We start from the raw sequence: 18058 nt of genomic DNA, 5'->3' as shown, positions 1-18058 counted from the left end.
CATGCATTACTTTCACGGAGAGATGAGCAACATGACTCTGAGAGGAGCACGAGTGTCACAGCTCTATTGCTATGCCAACCGCCTGTGTTCCCTTTTCCTTGGAGACCTGTCTGTGAGATGACAGGTGGATAAGGTGGGTCAAGATGGGATCTCAGTCCTAAAACCGTTCTCCCAACTTCTTGTTAAAAAATGCAGAGCTGCTGTCAGCAGATTTGTGTCCAGACCCCTGTTACCTCCAGATAAACTCACCACCATCACCGTATTTTGAGTAGAACCAGAATCATAATTTGTGTGGTTTTCCCCCACCCTTATTTTAATCCTTAGCTATTCCAGCCATTCAATTTAAAACAGTCTTTTTAACACTGTTATAGCAACTACAGTTTTATTACAATTTAATAACAAACTGGCAGTTTTCACTACTTGAAGGTGAAAGGCCCATCTGAGAGAAACCTGGAGTGGTTTTCGCTTCAGTCTCCAGAGAGCTTTAGCTCTCTGAAGCACTGCACTAAAAGGTTGAGAAAACAGAAGAACCTGACTTTGGTTCTCAGAATTACTTTTTTTTTTTTCTCCTATAAGTTTCATTTCAACATCCAGAAGTTGTGAGGTTGAGTTTGGGGGTGGCTAAAAGGGTAGGAAGAGGTTAGGAACGAAAAAAGTTAACATGAGAGTGGAATCAGCTGGGCCTGTGAAAGGGAGAGGGACAGAATGAAGCAAGGGTGAAATCCAGAACATCCTTTTTGAAGTACAATGTCTTCAAGTCAGCAAGTCATTTGCTGGTCTTGTCCTTCAGCTTCTGGGAACAGATTACTAGGGAAGGCTAGGAGGAAGTCACGGTAGTTTACCTTGTCATCACAGGAACAGTAGTCAATCAGCTGTGGGGACAAAAAACACAGCAAACACCATAAAGAATTGGAAAAGGCTGCAAAATTGTGGTTGTTTTTAGGGGAAAGTCCCCAGAATTCTCCTTGTGTGACAGAGCAGGAGACGTTATTCCCCAGCATGGATTTTTCCATCCTGGTAATCCCAAATCACAGGTAAACTTGGAATCACAACCACTAGGAATTGAAAAGACCTACAAGATCATCAAGTCCAACCTTTAGTTCATCAAGTCCAACCATTTCAGGATTGAACTCAATGACCTAAAGGTTGGACTTGATGGTCTAAATATTCAAGTCCAGCCTTGAATCCTTATAGATGACACTAATCTATGCAAGGAGAAGAGTTAAAATTGTTTGAGTTTAATCCTGATTTCCTTCTGGGCCTCACCAGAGTGGCAACAGAGCCACAAAAGCACAAAGCATGGCCACAGACTGAGATGGGCCACAGGAAATCTTTCAGAAATCCCTGCCAAAAGTGGGGTGGGGGCAGTGTATGTGAACAGTCACTGTTCTCTAGTGTCACTTTGGTGTGTGCACATGGCATAAAGGGGAGACACAGATAATTGAGCTTGGTGACAGCCCCATTAATGAGCCAGTTCTGGTGTCCGTGCCTGACCCTGCATTGTGTTACAGAGCCACAGCCTTTGTGTGCTTCAGGGGAAGAAAGAAGGCTTTTGTTTCTTTAATTGCATAACTAATCTCCTTCTGACACCCAGCGAGATGGAAAAGGTCTAATATCACAATTCCTTGAAAGGATTCTTCTTCCCCTTGTCGCCTGGAGACAGATTCTCTGGGGTTTGCTTCAGTCAGTGACTGACAGCTGTGCTCCTCTCCAGGCAGTGAACTCTCTGCCATATGTTTAATTTATAGCCCTGCCATGCTTCCCAGGGCTCTGGGAACACTGGGATTAAGATTTGAGGAGAGGACATGGATGTTTTTAGTGCCATACATCCCAGACTGAGGCTCAAATGTGGGAGTTTAGCTTCAATTGTCACAGGTTCTCCACATAAATTTAGGAATGTTACTTCTTTCCCACTCTGAGTGGAGCAGGGATTGTCGCCACACTAAATTCCTCAGGGCAGAATAAGTTCTGATGAACTCTGGTACAGCAGAGTCCTGGGTGCTTGTCAGGGCCTTTATTCATCCCACATTCAGGGACACAAATCTCCTGCCCATGCACCTTTCTAACCATGGCTGTGATGCTGACAGTTGGCTGCTTTAGAAAAGTTTTTATTTTATCGGGGATATAACTCGCTCTGGTCTCTAGATTTCTCTAAAGTCTGAGTTCCCCTTTATTGGCCACTAATCTACTGCCTATCCCATGATGCTGAAGAAACATCCTCGCCAGTCATATTCCTGAAAGGATCCTCCTCCATCCTCACTGCAGGAATTTTTCCCTCAGTTTCCTTCACATTTTCTGCTTTGCAGACTGTGATCTTCATGTGCTGTTTGTTGCTTATAGTGCTTAGCAAGTGTTAACCAGGGCGTTATGATTCTAAAATAATAATAATAATAATAATAATAATTTTAAAGTTCTTAGACCTTCAGTTCAGTTGCTGTTAAATTCAGAGTGTCTCTAAGCTTTCTTAAGGGACATTCCTTGAACCATTCAGTGTCACCTCTACTCAATCCCAGCTGTGCTTAAGCCATCACAGACACTCCAAGCTCTGCAGGAGCCTATCCCTGGTCTCTCATGATTCCTGATCTCTATCATGATACACAACCTCTTCTACTCATCCAAGACCTGAACCAGCAGGAATCTTCATACATTACAGTGCAGCCAAACATGGGGGGCAACCTGGATAACATTTTTTCCCTTTCCATAGAGGACAGCAATTATTATCTCCTCTAAGACACAGGCTCAGTCAAACAGCTCAGAAGCTTTTCTAAACTGGGATTTTCCTCCCCTTTTCTTGAATTTTTTCCCCTTTGAAGGCTAGAGCAGCTGGTTAGGGCTGGTTTTTAGAAGAGGTCTTTTGGAAGAGCCATAGGAGGGGAATTCCACATGCACAGCACCCCTTCCATCTGACCTTTTTAAGAAGAATGGTGCTGGTTGGCACGTCGAACCTGTCACAAATATTTAAAAAGCTTGTTTTATCCAGGAAGCCAGAGCCCTCCTTGTCAAAATGATGAAATGCCTCATGAAACTGCCTGGTGTTGAAGGGCTGTTGGAGCTTCAGTTCTCTCTGAACCTCCACAATTAAATCATCCAGGTCCTTCTTGGGGATGCCACTGTGGAAGACAGGAATAACAGGATTTCATGTAAAAACTCATTTTGGCAGCCTTGCTGTGACACTTGAGTGAAAAAGGAGCACTTTTCTGTGTGCTCCAGTGTCAGAAACTGGGAAACTTGAGTTTCAACCAGAGCCATGATATAACTGCCTCCAAACCATGTTCTGAGCTAACAGGGTTGTTACTGGGTCACACAAACTGGGTCCAGACAGCTAAAAGGAGGATGTGGTCTAGGCTCTGATGGGCTGATAAGCAAAGGAATAAATGCTCTAAAATAGATTCCCCCCACCACCTGCTGAGCCTGTTACAGTGAACTGATGCCTTTTGGGAAATGATGTGTCCTCCATCTCTGGAAGTGTTTAAGATCAGGTTGGACAGGGCTTGGAGCAACCTGGGATAGCGAAAATTGTCCCTGCCCATGACAGGGGTTGGACTGAGCTGATCTTTAAGGTCCTTCCAACCCAAGCCATTTTGTGATTCTATGATTTTGGCTGGAAGTCCAAACACTTCTTGAACTCAGGCTGGGTGCTGTGACCACTTCCCTGTCTCTGTTGCTGAGCCAGAGCTGTCCCACGAGGTTTTGGGGCTGGCAGCAGCCACAACATTTTACTGTACACACTTTACACCCTCTGAATGTGCCCAAACACAGCCTCCTGGAGCTGAACCACCAGCAGAGCAGGAGGCTGGAGCCTAGGGAGGCTGCTGAAAATGCCCTTAGCTGTCAACCCTGAGTCTTATTTAGCCCCACCACCCCATTCTCCGTAGCTACCTGCTGGTAGTCTCCACTACCACCTTCCGTGGGCTGAAATGATCCCTTATGGATTGCACTGTTGCTGCAGGGAAACTCTCTGCATTTCTCTCCAAATAATTCAGCACATATTCATCAGCGTCAATGATAACAAACCTGTGGCCAAACACTGGAGAAGAAGCATTAAAGAATTAGTGTCACCTGTTTTTTAGCACAGGTTTAAGTAATTTCTTTATCCAGGAGGGAGCAGGATTCATCTCCTATGGCTGGGCTCAGCTTTGAGCCAGCTCTGCTACCTGTTTCAACTTCTTCAAGTAAGAATAATTTAACTGATTGAAAAATTCAAACATTGACAGTAACAAAGTTTTATCAATGTACACCAGCTGCTGATCTGGAAACTCAGATGTGAGGAGACCCAGAAGCGGCAGATCTTTCAAGTGAGGGAAGGGATATGCACTGTCCATGCAATAAATGACATATCAGAGCAGAGCATTATAAATCCAGGCTGGATTTTACCTTCAACTGTAGAACCAATGGTGAAGTCAGAGGCCTCATAGTATATGGGATTCTCTGGAGTAGACCCTGGCTTGGTAACTTTGGTCCTTTTTAAGTATTTGCCTCCAGTGATGCCAGAGTTTTTGACTGGGGGTTCATAGATGCTGATGGTGTCATCAGAGAGGAAATAAGAGAGGATGAAACGACGATTTTTGTCCTCAGGCACTGGTGATTCCTAGAGCAAAGGTAGCAAGTTTGGATCAGAGCATTTGAACCTTGTTTCAAGGTTTTCCTTACCTGGGATGCTTAGGAGTACCTAGTAACCCACTCATAAGCACCCAGAGCTTTTTTTATAGCTGACTAAACAAAGCACTTGATGTGCTGACATAGTGTAACAAAGCACTAGACAGCACTTAGGATCTGAATTTCAAAGGTTACTTGCTTTACTCAAGCCACTGAAGCAGAATCTGGGCTGAAGTTACCAAGTATATTCAGTGTTTCCACAGCTGGAGTAATCCAAGAGAAAGGAATATCCTATGCGGAATGGTCCATCCCAGAGGGGCTGTAAAATTCAGATTAAAATTACGCTTTTCATTATGCTGAGTGCCTGAGAGAGGCTGGTGCTGCTTCAGCCCTTAGTCACAGGAAGTCACTCCCCTGACACACCAGTGGATTTACTTGCTTAGTTGAAAGCTAAGTGGATCTTAACTCCTCAGCTGTGACCTTTAGGGAACTCCTGCACAATAGGGAAAAGAAACCAGCCCTTATCCACCCGGAGTGTTTGGAGAGGGCAGGCACAAGGCAGCACAGGAAATGCCATCGCTGCTGCTGGATGTGCCAGAGGCTCCTTGAATAAACCAGCTGTAAAGCTGGCACAAAGGCCAGGGCCTGGATGCTGCTGTTGTGGGTGGAAAACACCATTCTCATGGATTTTCCAGCTTTTACACCAGCAGTTGGCTGCTCTGCTAGGACAGCTCCTTGCTGGCTGCTGCATCCAGGACCTGCCTGGAGAAGGACAGGGGCTGGAGCTAGCAGCAGAGACATGAAGCACTGGCTGGTGGCAGTGGTGGCAGGCAGGCAAAGGCACAGTGCCCAGTGCAGGCTGCTTCAGCTGGGGCCATCTGTCACATAGCAGTGGCAGAGGGAGTTTTTCCATAAATGGCTGTGGGTTTGTAGCAGGTCTGGTTTGTACTTTGTGGCCTTACTTTTTTTTTTCTTTTTTTTTTTTCTTTTTTTTTTCCCCTAGTTTTGTGAGCTGTCAATTGTCACAGCAAGCACACAATAACCTCATGGCATCCCCCCACCAGGGACACTCGTGTTGGCTCGGGGACCTCTCTTTCCCCACTGGCACAAAGGAGAGTTTGCCAACAGCCTTGTCTGGGCATGGGCAGGCTGCTCCTCCCATACTCCTGGCACTATTCCACCAAGGAAAACACTTACCAGGGCCACCTGGTACCTCAGGACCTTGAGATTATTCTCCAGCATCTTAATGATATTTTTCTGTGGAGGCTTTGGAAACAGACTAAGGCAGTTCTGGAGAGAGTCTTCAGGGATGCCAAAACCATTATAGGGAGGAATTACCTGCATCCAGAGGCGATATCAACCATAAACAGCTGCAACTAAAAACAAGACAAAGTTCACAAGACCTAGCAAAGCCCATCAGACTTGGAAGGAAACATTCTGCCACCAGGTAGCAAGAGCTGTGACACCCTGCCCAGTAGAGATGGATGATATCAGCCTGGCCATGTGTTGTATTTAATGAAAATGTAAGAGGATTAAGCAAATCTGAAACTCAGAAAGTCAGGTGATTTCTCTGAATTAAGAGGTTTTGGCTATATTAAAGACACATAGAATGGTTGGGGTTGAAAAGAACCTTAAAATCATCTAGTTCCAACTAAACCTTCCCGTGCACAGGAACTCAGCCATCAAATGGTTACACTGGTAACCTAATCCCCATCATGCCTGTGGGCTAAGCCACAACTCCAAACCATTTCTAGGCTCAGTTTGGCAGGTAACAAGGGCTGTGACCATCCCCAGTAGGCAGTTTGGACTTGGCAACACTGTTTTGGAGAGTGAGGGAGAGTTCAGTAGTATGAATGGTGCCAGACTTTCATTTTTATATCGATTATGACCATTCTTGCCTTGTCTTTTTCAAGTTACTTGATTGTTTTTTTTTTAAGCTGAACTTGTTCTCTACAGGTTCTTACTAGGCTGAACCTCTACTTTACTGTAAGAGCTTACACCAACTGCTTCCTTTCCTCCCTTCTTTTGGGAAATTGTTTGCAGTACCTGTGGAGCTTTTTCAAGTGGTTTCTTATTTACATCCACTGGCTGGAAGTCTGTGATGCCATATTTTTCACGATAGAAGTCCTGGGTGAACTTGTCACAATCATAGATTAAGAAGGTGCGTCCAAGGAGGGTGACAGTTTTGCCAATACCAAAATCTTTGGGTGAATACCACTCTTGTACCTCATGGTCAGTGATCTCCAGCACACAGCTTGGGAAGTTCTCTTAAGGACAAGAGAGCAGAAGGAAAAAATAAATTAATCAGGGAGATGTTAACATTTCCTAGTGAAAAGGGATATAAAAGCAAGGTGTATAAATAGTTATAGATAGATGCTGGCACTGCTGTCCTGCCACTGTTTCCCAAAAGATAAAGAATTTAGTGACCATTTGAAGAACTTTTTTTTGGCCATGAAATAATAACCCCTTAGCACAGATGGCTGTGCCAATCTAAACTTACTGTTCTTGTCCACAAAGATTTTGGGCAAGCGCTGGCGTCTCATCAGTACCGGGAATGGGTCTCTCCCATCATTTCTCTTGTGGACTTCCCGAACCTCCACTGTGTCATCTGCCAAGAAGTAATGGATGACACAGGGATGGTGATCACCAAAGGCACAGTTGGTGTCATCCCATATGACATAGAAGCGAAGCACCTGGGGGGGAGGGAAAAAAAGCAGACAAACATGGATCAGAATTGTCTTTTGGTACCGCAGAAATCAAACTCATCACGTTGAGATGTGATGAATCTGACGCTCAAGAGTTCCCCAAGGTTCAGTTCCTGAAGAGACAGGAGAGATACAGGGAGAATGTAGTCAGAGCAAGGGGCATTTGTGTTTGTCTGAAATTGTCTGCTCTGGCACCTGGCATCGATATTTTTGGGGAGGAGAGGAGTGGATGCAGCAAGACCATTCCCAATAGAACTGCATCTGGCTGCTAAATTCCAGAGGCAGGTGGCTTATCTCATCCCAACAGAAAGCAAGAGAGTAATGGATGATATTGAGCACAGACTCTGCAATCCAAAGAGGAGCTGTTTACAAGGCACAAAGCCCAGAAAAAAACATAAAAGGTTTTGTTTCTCACTAAAGCCAAGAAAGGAGCAAATCTGGAGTCTGTTCAGCAGACTGAGATAATTTAGAATGAGTGAGGTTGCAGACGCTCACAAGACCTGGGTTTCAACAGCACATACTCACTGTAATCACAGAATCTTTTAGGTTGGAAGACCATTGAGTCCAACCTCTGACTGACCCCCACCTTGTCACCCAGCCCAGAGCACTGAGTGCCATGTCCAGTCATTCCTTGGACACCTCCAGGGATGGGGACTCCACCACCTCCCTGGGTAGCCTGTTTCAATGCCTAATCACCCTTTCTGTGAAGAAATTCTTCCTAATTCAACATAAACCTCCCCTGGCACAACTTGAGGCCATTTCCAGTTGCCTGGGAGAAGATATTGACCCCACCCAGCTGTCCCCTCCTGTCAGGGTGTTACGCAGAGCCAGAAGGTCCCCCCTGAGCCTCTTTTTCTCCAGGCTGAGCCCCTTTCCCAGCTCCCTCAGCTGCTCCTGGTGCTCCAGCCCCTTCCCTGGACAAACTCCAGACCTCCAATATCTTTCCTAAAGTGAGGGGCCCAGACCAGGACACAAGACTGGAGGTGCCTCACCAGTGTGATGTGGGTAATTATACAATAATTTGGGTAATGCCCAGCTCTCTCACCTTTGTGTCATAGGTAAGAAACTGCCTGAAGGGGTCGGGAACTGCGGGCATGGTACGTTTTTGCACAGGTGTCCGACGCTGTTCTGTGTAAGGATCCAAAACCAGCTCCTCTGGAGGGTTCATTTCAATTCCTTGGCTCTCCAGGAACACCTAGGAAGGTCACCTGAGGTGTTAGTGCTGCCAGGAGTTCTGAAGGTAAGAGGTGACTAGAGGTTACAGGTGGGCTGGGATGAGAGAGGTCAGAATTCTGCAAGTTCACTCCTCACAGAGAATTCTACAGCAACAGCAAAATAAGAGCAGATGACAAATCTATTTGTTTAAGCTGCTTCTTATCTTTGCTTACCCTTTAATTAATCAGAGCAGTCCTGTCCTGAACATCCTAACTCAGATTTCACTTTAGCACAGTTTTCCCTGGTCTTAGGGCTTTAAATGGAAGATAACTGTCAGTTGGTCTCTTTTATGTAAATGAAAAATATTAAATTGCTGTATAAACACAGATGTATTCAGCCTGAATTTGCAAGAACTTAGGGCTGTGTCAGACAGAAGCTAGTGTCACCCACACTAGGCACATCAAGACCCTACAGGCACGAGGATTTGTGTCAGTAGCAGCTTCATTCCATCTTTCAGGAATACTTTTCCCACAGAAAGAGTGCAATCTGCTTGCTTATAAAGGGATTTTTTGCTTACCTTGGACCATGAACAAAATCCAGGGTGTTACTCGTGGACTTGCATCAGTCACCCAAAACAACCTGTGAAGTCAAGGGACTTGTTCCCTTTTTGGCTTTGGGAAGTGGTCCATGAAAACATTCAGCCCAGGAAGCACCTATGCAAACATCTCCCACAGGAATATGAGAACCCCCTGGAGACTCACAAGGCAGGTTCACACTTTCAGACTCACTATTTTCTGGTCTGGAAGATGTCAGTAAATGATAAATACTCTATTGGCTTTGAGATGTAGACCCACATAGCTCATTCCATGTTTTCCACCAGCATTAACAAGAGGATCAGCTCTTCATTTGATGTGGACTGACTTGACCCAGTTCCAGCAGAGCTGGCTCCACAGCCACATTTATACTACTATATTATACATACTTGGGAACATTCCTGGGCATTGAGGCCAACTGACAAGGAAAAGCATGGACCTAAACTCTCCCAGCCTCCGGGACAGGTTGATTGCATGTAACTCACCTATTGGGAATGGTCCCTGGAGCAGCCTAACTCCTGGCCTGGAAGAATAGTAGTAAAATATCAGGGCTGATACTTTACCGAGGACAATCTAGCAGGATACCAGTGTATTGGTAATTCTTATTTCTTTTTATTGGATCATTATTTTCTCATTTACTGGCACAGAAATAGCCAGAAATAGAAAAGCAGGGAATGAGTAAGCTTTCTTAGAAAGGTCAGTTCATACCATGATTCTCAACCCATGGATCATGGCTTGGCTGTGGATGTGTGCAGAATTACTGTTTATATTCCCTTCCACTGTTCCTAAGAGAGGAATATTAAATCAGAAAAGAGTCAGGATCACTCATTTCCCTCTCATGTATGCACAATGTTTCATTTGGACTCTAAGCAGTTAAACTGCCCAGACATGAACTTAGAATTTTTATTGTAAAGAGAAGTCCTGAGGACAAAGGATGGACTCCCAGCAGTCCTGGGACAAAAATACTGAGGAATTAACTTGCCCTCAGCAGATGTCAGACCCTGAACTCCCCTTCGGCCTGCAAAAAGAAATCTACACAAAAAGCAAAATGAAAGACTGCGAGCACCCATATCACAAAATCCACAGCTGCAAACTGCTGGGCTCTAACAGGTAATTAAAACCCTGCAGTTGCCAGGAGTCTTTCTGTCAGTGTCCTCCCCACAACACACCTTGGTGAAGGAGTTGCAGTTGACCAGGTGGTAGGTGCGGCCGTAGATGGTGAGGTCGATGCCCAGGTTCAGATCCTTCCAGTGGTAATAATCCCCCTGCTCGTTCTTGGGCACCCGGTGGCGTTTCATGAGTTTTCCTTGGAGCAGACCCGAGTTCTTCACCTTGGGCTCGATGATGCACATGCTGTCATCTTCCAGGTAGTAGTAAATGCCCACGTGGCGGATCCTGTAATGCTCCTCTGCAGAGATAGGAACTTCCTCCTGGAAGTAGGCATCGAACTTCAAAACCTGCCCAAGGGACAATGTAGCAAAGGGAGAGAGGAAGAAACAACTTGAACACCGTGATTAAGTCTACCAAGGCAAATAATTTATTTGTAATTTGCTTTGGTGGTCTAAAATTACTGGATTAGATGCTAAAAGTCATCAAAGGCAACTGTGGCCTAATCTATGAGTGACAGCAGAGACACCAGGAGAACTTTTATCAAGATATACTTTTTGCAAATTTGGTGTGCCTGAGACAAGTGTAAAAATCTAGCCTTTTCCCTACCTCTTGATCACCTGCTGTTTCATCTACTGCTAGGTGCTTGGCTGCTGACAGTAATCTTCTTTACTGACACACAACACTCTTTACCTGTCAGCTTTACAGCCCTGATTTAGGGAAGTTATCCACAGATTTTAGTAAAGAGTTCAACCACATCTGAGGATTTTAAAATCTGAATGCAGTCATCATTTTAAGGCTAGGGTGGAGGGGCTCTGAACAACCTGGTCTAGTGGAAGGTGTCCCTATCCATGGCAAGGAGGCTGAACAAGATGATCTTTAAGGTCCCTTTCCATGATCTGAAGTCACATCTATGCAGCACTGAGAGCAAAACTGATTTATGCTGGGGAAACAAGGAAACTAATCAGCCAGTCCCTCTGCTTGGCAAAAGTACGAGGAATATCCCCTCCAAGATCATTCAAAGCCCCTAAGAAGGTGCAGGTGGCCAATCAGCCCTGCATATCCAGCCTACATCAGCCCAGAGGCCTGACTAATTAAGAGATGATAAAGCCAGAAAGTTCCTATCAGTCAGCAAAGTGTCCCCACAAGGGATTGTGACATCCCCAGCAGCACTGGGGCCCCTGCTGTTCCTGTGGCTTGAAGGGAGGGGCAGAGAAGGATCTGACAGATTAAACAGCAACATCTACATTACTCTGAAGGAACAGCCTCAGCAATTAACAAAGCACATCTGTTCCCCAGCCTGTGTCACAGCCAGGCTGAGGGCTGGCTGGCTGCAGACTGCTCTGGCAGGGCTGGCAGTGTGTGGAGTCTGCACGTCCTGAGCTCCCGAGCCCTGCAGCTCCCACTGCAGCTCCCACTGCAGCAGCTGCTCCATGCATGGCTGCTGGTTGCAGCTTGGGCCATTGGCACACTGAAAACCAAGGGTCAGCTCAGGACTGCTCGAAGCAGACACAGAGCCACCACCCAGTCTGATGTGATCACCAAGATGTAACACGGGAAGCACTAATGGAGCAGTTCAGGTTGTGACACGCAAGCATGAATAGATAGATCACGGTCAAACAGGCTGCCAGGATTCCCACTGCTGACTGACTTTTCCAGTTAAAGCTCAATTACAACCTCAATATAGTTTTGGAAACACAGAGCTCCAGGCTGTGGCTTACAGAGCAATGCTTATAAACTGGAGCTTTCCAGAGCTAATCAAACCTCTTTTCCAACATTTGATGGAAATGCTCAAGTGTAACTTGCAGGGAATGTCTTACATCGTTTATGTGTTATAATCCTCCTCCCGAGCAAAGAAAGCCTCTTTCAGTCTGGGATTCAGCTGTCTCTGACTAAGGGCTCTGGCATGTGAAAACTGCTGTAGGCAGTCCTGTGAACCCTGGAGCTGACTGTTTATGTCTCCGAATTTGGCCAGGGATATTCCTGGAATCAGCTTCTTTATACCTTTTTGTCATAAGCCACGAATGCTGGAGTGAAGCGGGAAGGTGCAGACCTCTTGACTTGCCCATAGGTCAGTGTGGCTCCCTTGCTGCACAAATCATCTAATTCATCTTGAGAGAGCTGATTTTCATAAAGTGTCTCCCCACCAACCCCCTCTCTTGGCAGCCGGGAAAAGGCATATCCATTTTTGAAGTCCAGTGTCTGGGACCGATGAAAAGATGTTTTCTGTTGGAAGGAAATCCAGCTATCAAAATACTGCATGAATTTAGCAGATACAGCTACTGGAAGCACAAAAAAAAACCCAGTAAGAAAGTGCAATATCAAGAATGTCTCCCCCCCCCACATCCCCAGCATTTTATTATAAACTACTGCAGCAATTATTTAAAATCAGATTTTGTACTTAGACCGGGGATGTGGAAAAAATGGTGAGTGGTCGATGTACAAAGCACGAGAATGAACTCAGATCCTTGCATTGCCACAGACTCCGGAAGAACTTAAATCACTGCATTTCCTGACTGCCACCATATTCAGTGCCTAGAACAGTGCGTCAGCACTTTATCTGCCCTGGTATTTATCTCACCAGCTCTTTGCTCCCTACCCTAATTTGTCAGCAGTACAGAGCACCATGGGGCTTCAGTTACTGCCTTATAGTGCTTCCTTCACTGTTGTGCACCCTCTGTGTATTCCACTGTTATTTATTTTCTTAACCCTCTTCTGGGCATGATACAGGATTTTCTTTGCTGGGTTAAATCAAGGCATGTCATGCTCACAGAACTGTAATTATGATATTTACAAAAGCACTTTGTCTTACCTCTTTACAATCATAGACTCATAGAATAGTTTGGGTAGGAAGGGACACTAAAAATTACCCAGTTCCAACCTCTGCCATGGGCAGGGACACCTTCCACTATCCCAGGTTGCTCCAAGCCCTATCCAACCTGGCCTTGGAAACTCCCAGGGATCCAGGGGCAGCCACAGCTTCTCTGGGCAACCTGTGCCACCCTCTTTGTAAAAGTTTCTTCCTTGTATCTAATCTCAGTTAAGCCTCTGAGTTTAAAACCATGACTCTTTGTCCTACTGCTACAGGCCCTGCTTAAAAGTTTGTCCCATCTTTCATGGAGTCCCTTTAGGCACTGGAAAGGGCTCTAAGTTTTCCCTGGATCCTTCTCTTCTCCAGGTGAACACCCCCAGCTCTCCCAGTCTGGCTCTAGAGCAGAGGGGCTACAGTCCTCAGAGCATCTCTGTGGCCTCCTCTGGATTTGCTCCAGCAGCTCCATGTCCTATTTATGCTGAGGACCCCAGATGTGGAGGCAGCTCTGCAGGCGGGGTCTCACCTGAGCTGGGCAGAGGGGTAGAATTGTCCCCTCCCTTGCTGCCCAGGACATGGTGGGGGGTTTCTGGGTCCCAGCCTCTCATCCATCAGCAGCCCCAAGTCCTTTTCCCTTCTCCAGGGCTGCATTCAGTCAGAGCTGTGCACAGGACCTGATCTCTGTCAGCCAGTCTTGTTCTTCACCACAGAAGAGCTGGGTCAGACTTGAGTGACATCAAACTACTCCACTTGCTGCATGCTCCACCACACGTGGCACCTCACCTGCACTGGTTGAGAGCCTGCCTGGCCCCACTGGGCTTTCAACACTTACAGCTCCAGAGAAAGCAGGGGAAATTATGAGTCCCTGATAAATAAAACCTCTTGACTTTTGCCAAGTAAAACAGAGTTGTACGCATTTCTAGTGCTGAGAGGACAAGCTCCAGCTCCTTTTTCAGCCCCAGGCTTGCAGTCAGTTCAACCTCAGGCATGCAAACTGCTTCTTCTCCATCCCCTCCCTCGCCCCTCATGGTTAAGCCTCTAATCTTATTTATAGCTTCAAGGCCCCACTTGAATTCCACATAATTCCCTGTTTTCTCTTTAAACTGCTACTGTAGATCTTGCAATGGAGAGAGCAGTGAGGAAAACAGGTGAAAACAAGATTTGCCTGAAGACATTTCAGCAGAACATCTTTTAAACTGCGACAGAACTGCCACATCCTTCTGTTAAATAAATACCGAGGGAGAGCTGTGGAAAAAAAATATTCAAGGAAAACCAGGAAGTTTGTCTTTAATTTGAGCAGTATCAGTGTTTGCTAGAAGTGTACAGGCTTTCAAGAGTCCACATTTGCCCAAAGCACCTCGTTGGTTCCTAAGGCTCCTGAGCAGATAAGCTCCCCCAAAGCGAGCCTGGATGCCAGATAACATCTCCCAGGATCAGGTGGCAAATGCAAATTTAAAAGGGAAAGCCCAGAATGTAAACTCCTAATCTCAGTTGTTGCCAGTGTTTATCTGGAGAAATTCCACTGAATTAAGCCTTCTTTTTGCCAAGTCTGTAACACTTGACACAAACACCATTCCCTCTCCCAGTGCCTGTTTCCCTGTCCCGTGAGCACTAAGCAGTAACAACACTTTTATTATTTGAACACGGGGGTTTCCTTCAGAACTTCTCAGCATTCACTTGGAAACCAAATATTGTGATGCCAGTTTTATAGATTGGAAAACTTCAGATTTCCAAGATGTTATAAATTATTTCAAGCAAATATTATTATCTGATAATAAGCCTGAGATAATCTTTATTATTGGATGATTATTTGTTTTGAATAATTTACTCTAGTTACTATAGGAGAACTCAGTTGTCACTGATTTAGGTCAGGTTGGATGGGCTTGGAGCAACCTGGTCTGTGGAAGGTGGCCCTGCCCACGGCAGAGGGTTGGAACAAGATTATCTTTAAGGTCCCTTCCAACCCAAACCATTCCATGATTCTGGGAGAAGTAATTTTCATACACAAAGCTGAATGCAGCCAGGAAAGTTTTCTGCTAAAGGTGCTCTTCAGAGAGGCTGTAAATCCCTCATGTGCCCAAACCAGGCATGAAACAACCCCCTTTTTAGCTTTTGGGGGGGATTTTTTTTAGTATATCAGAAAAATAAATGGAAGCACCTCTTCTTTGTGGCACCACTTTCTCAAGAGAATGTCAGGAGAATCTGGGGTTATCAGGTCCTTAGGGCCTGGACCACTGGATGGGGAAAAGGAAAAGTTGCTTCCTCATTTAGGTATCAGGTGCAGAGGATGAGGATGAGGATGAGACTGCTTCTTCCAGGGAACCTGGGAGCAGCTGAGAGTGTGTTGCTTCCTGGGGATGATTCTGGAAGCTGTGGTGACACCAGTTCTGTGGTGGGATACCACTTCTCTCATCAGGTTATCAGGTTCCAGACCTGGACTGTCAAAGATTCAGTTCTCCAGGCAACACCAGGAGAGCAGTTTTGGGAGTATCAGAGCTTTGGAGGAAGGGGTATCATGAAGGTGTTGATTGCCAATGAGACTGGTGACTTCAAGGTGTATCCGTGTAATAGATAAATTATGTCCAGGAAATATTTTTATTGGGATGATTTGGGGGATTGATTCCTAGTGGAGGAATGCTCAGTTTGTTCAACATTGGTTTTCCTGGGTATATCCAGTTGAGGAAGGTACCAGGTGAATTTAAGGAACTTAGTTCAGGACAGTATCAGTTCAGAAGATTTTTGCTTTGGGAAAACTCAGATGGTTGAGAGAAACAGCAGTTTTCCTGAGGGAATCAGGTTTCAGGACTGTAAAACAAGTTTGGAGATTTCCTTCAGGGTATCTCATGAACTGTGGGGGAATTATTGGATGGATTCAGGGGAACTCTGCAGTTATGGAAAAAGCTTTTGGAATTTCAAATGAGGCTCACAAATGAAGGGGAGGAGGGATGTGTGTATGTCTCTGTCCAAAGCTGTCAGGACAAATTCAGGGTTGTAAGATGGGTGCATGATGCAATGGATTCTTGGGGGAGAAGATGAAAAGTATCAAGTCCCCTTGAGGGTTAGTCCAGGGATACTTTGTCCCTTGGGAACAGATTGCAAGGTTCAATAACACTGGAAGAATTATGGGAGTACCAGGTCAGGTGTGGGTGGGATCAGGAGATACCAGGTGGGTACAGGGCATTCAGATCCCCCAGAAGTGAGTCCAGCAGGTATTTGGGGGCTTCGGGAAACACCAAGTCCCTGGGGGAGAGTTAAATGGATATTAAATCTGCTGGGGAGCATCGAATGAGTTTACAGAGCACCAGGTTTTTCTGGGGTCATATCCAGGGTCTGGTGAGTTTGAGGTTCCCAGGACTTGGGTTCAAAGGACACCAAGTTGTCTCAGGGAAATTTGGTGAATGCAGGAGGTACCAGGCCTCTTGTGGGAATTACAGGGTGATCTGAGGGAACAGCAGGTTCCCTTGGTGTGGGTTCAGGGGGTAACATGTTCCCTGAAGAAACTGCCTCCCCCTCTACTCTGCTTTTGTGAACCCCCACCTGCAGTGCTGCATCCAGGCTGGGAGCCCAAAACACAAGAAATGCATGGACCTGTTGGAGCAAGTCCAGAGGAAAACATGGAGATGCTCTGGGGGCTGGAGTCCCTCTGCTCTGAAGCCAGGCTGGGAGAGCTGGGGGTGCTCACCTGGAGAAGAGAAGGCTCCAGGGACACCTCAAAACCCCTTCTGGTGCCTAAAGGAACTCCAGGAGAGCTGGAGAGGGACTTGGAACAAGGGCCTGGAGGGATCAGGACAAGGGGCAATGGCTTCCCACTGCCAGAGGGCAGGGATAGATGGGATTTTGGAAAGGAATTGTTCCCTGTGAGGGTGGGGAGGCCCTGGCACAGGTTACCCAGAGAAGCAGTGACTGCCCCTGAATCCCTGGAAGTTCCAATGCCAGGTTGGACAGGGCTTGGAGCAACTTGGGATAGTGGGAGATGTCCCTGGCCATGGCAGGGGGTGTAATGGGATGGTTTTTAAGGTCTTCTAACCCAAACCATTACACGATTCTATGAATATTGTCGACTTTAGGGGTTCCAACTCTCCCGTGGATTTAGAGGAAGGTCTGAGGGAGTACCAGATTCTCAGAACGTCTTCAGACGATACCAGGTACCACCTGAAGCGGGTGCGGGGAGGTGCACAGGCCCGTTCTGAGGTCGCCTCTCAGGGGGCACCCGCCAGCTGGGACCAGGGGCCAGGCCAGCCCACCTTGATCCGGAGGGCCTCCCGTGGGAAGGCGGTACAGCGAGGGTACAGTGGGCGGGCGCGCTCACCGTGGGGTCCTTGATGGCGCAGCCAGGGAGGAAGGGCAGCTCGGGCCCGATCGGGGACCCTGTCCATGTCCCCAGCCGTATTCCCGTGCCCGGCTCCGGCCCCGAGCTCATGGCGGCGGCGGCGGCGGCGGCGGCGGCGGCGGCGCTCCGGGCCCGGCCGACGCGTCTCCACGGCAACCGCCTGCGCGCTAAGTGCGCAGGCGCAGGACCCTTCGCGCCTTTCTCCCTGCGCCTGCGCAGTGAGCGCCGCGGCGCGCGCGGTCTCCGTGGCAACGGGGAGGGCTCTGGGAAGGCGAACCCCCAGCCCCGTGAGGGGAGTCCGACCCCCGCAGCGTGGAAAAAAATGACGTGGAAAGCGTTACTCCTGTTTTATTAGGTATTTTTTACCCCTCAGAGCCTCCTCATAACCCCCTCACATTAAAACATCTTGGCTTCCCAAACGGGTGGTGGCATCTGGACTGCTTCTTTTGCGGTGCCCAGGGTGAGGAGCAGCTGTGAAGGGACAAATCCATACCTGGAGTGATTGAAATATTTTAACAGAAGTGGTTGTGCTGGTTTATGATGTATATATACACGTATAAAAATGTTTATAGTTGTGAAATAGTGTATTTTTTCATATGTAGCACTGAATGTAATTCCTCTCTTTCAAACATGATTTTTATCTCTGGAGGAAGGGGCAAAAAGAAGCATCAGGGATACCATCAAGGAAAAGGTGGCTGTGCACTCCCAAATGCAAGAGAGAAAACAGAGCTAAACCCACCACCGTGGAAAACAGAAGTTGTTT

General features: G+C 46.7%; 1 protein-coding gene across 1 annotated transcript; it reads right to left on the bottom strand.

Moving 5' to 3' along the window:
* Nucleotides 1-412: 412 nt before the first annotated feature.
* Nucleotides 413-17400, bottom strand: EFHC1 (EF-hand domain containing 1). Its single transcript, XM_066180589.1, has 11 exons — nucleotides 17275-17400; nucleotides 12161-12382; nucleotides 10219-10506; nucleotides 8347-8496; nucleotides 7097-7289; nucleotides 6643-6863; nucleotides 5794-5934; nucleotides 4375-4588; nucleotides 3880-4027; nucleotides 2909-3110; nucleotides 413-872 (listed from the first exon to the last, which is right to left on the bottom strand). The coding sequence occupies exons 1-11, from the start codon at nucleotides 17383-17385 to the stop codon at nucleotides 759-761; spliced, it is 2004 nt and encodes a 667-aa protein (XP_066036686.1). The 5' UTR covers nucleotides 17386-17400; the 3' UTR covers nucleotides 413-758.
* Between the last annotated feature and the right edge of the window lie 658 nt (nucleotides 17401-18058).

This window comes from Chamaea fasciata, unplaced genomic scaffold (genome assembly GCF_029207755.1).
Source record: "Chamaea fasciata isolate MVZ Bird 193981 ecotype frontalis unplaced genomic scaffold, bChaFas1.0.hap1 SCAF_3, whole genome shotgun sequence".
NCBI lineage: Eukaryota > Metazoa > Chordata > Aves > Passeriformes > Sylviidae > Chamaea > Chamaea fasciata.
Note: the sequence above shows the minus strand (reverse complement) of the source record. Positions and strands in the feature narration are given on the sequence as shown.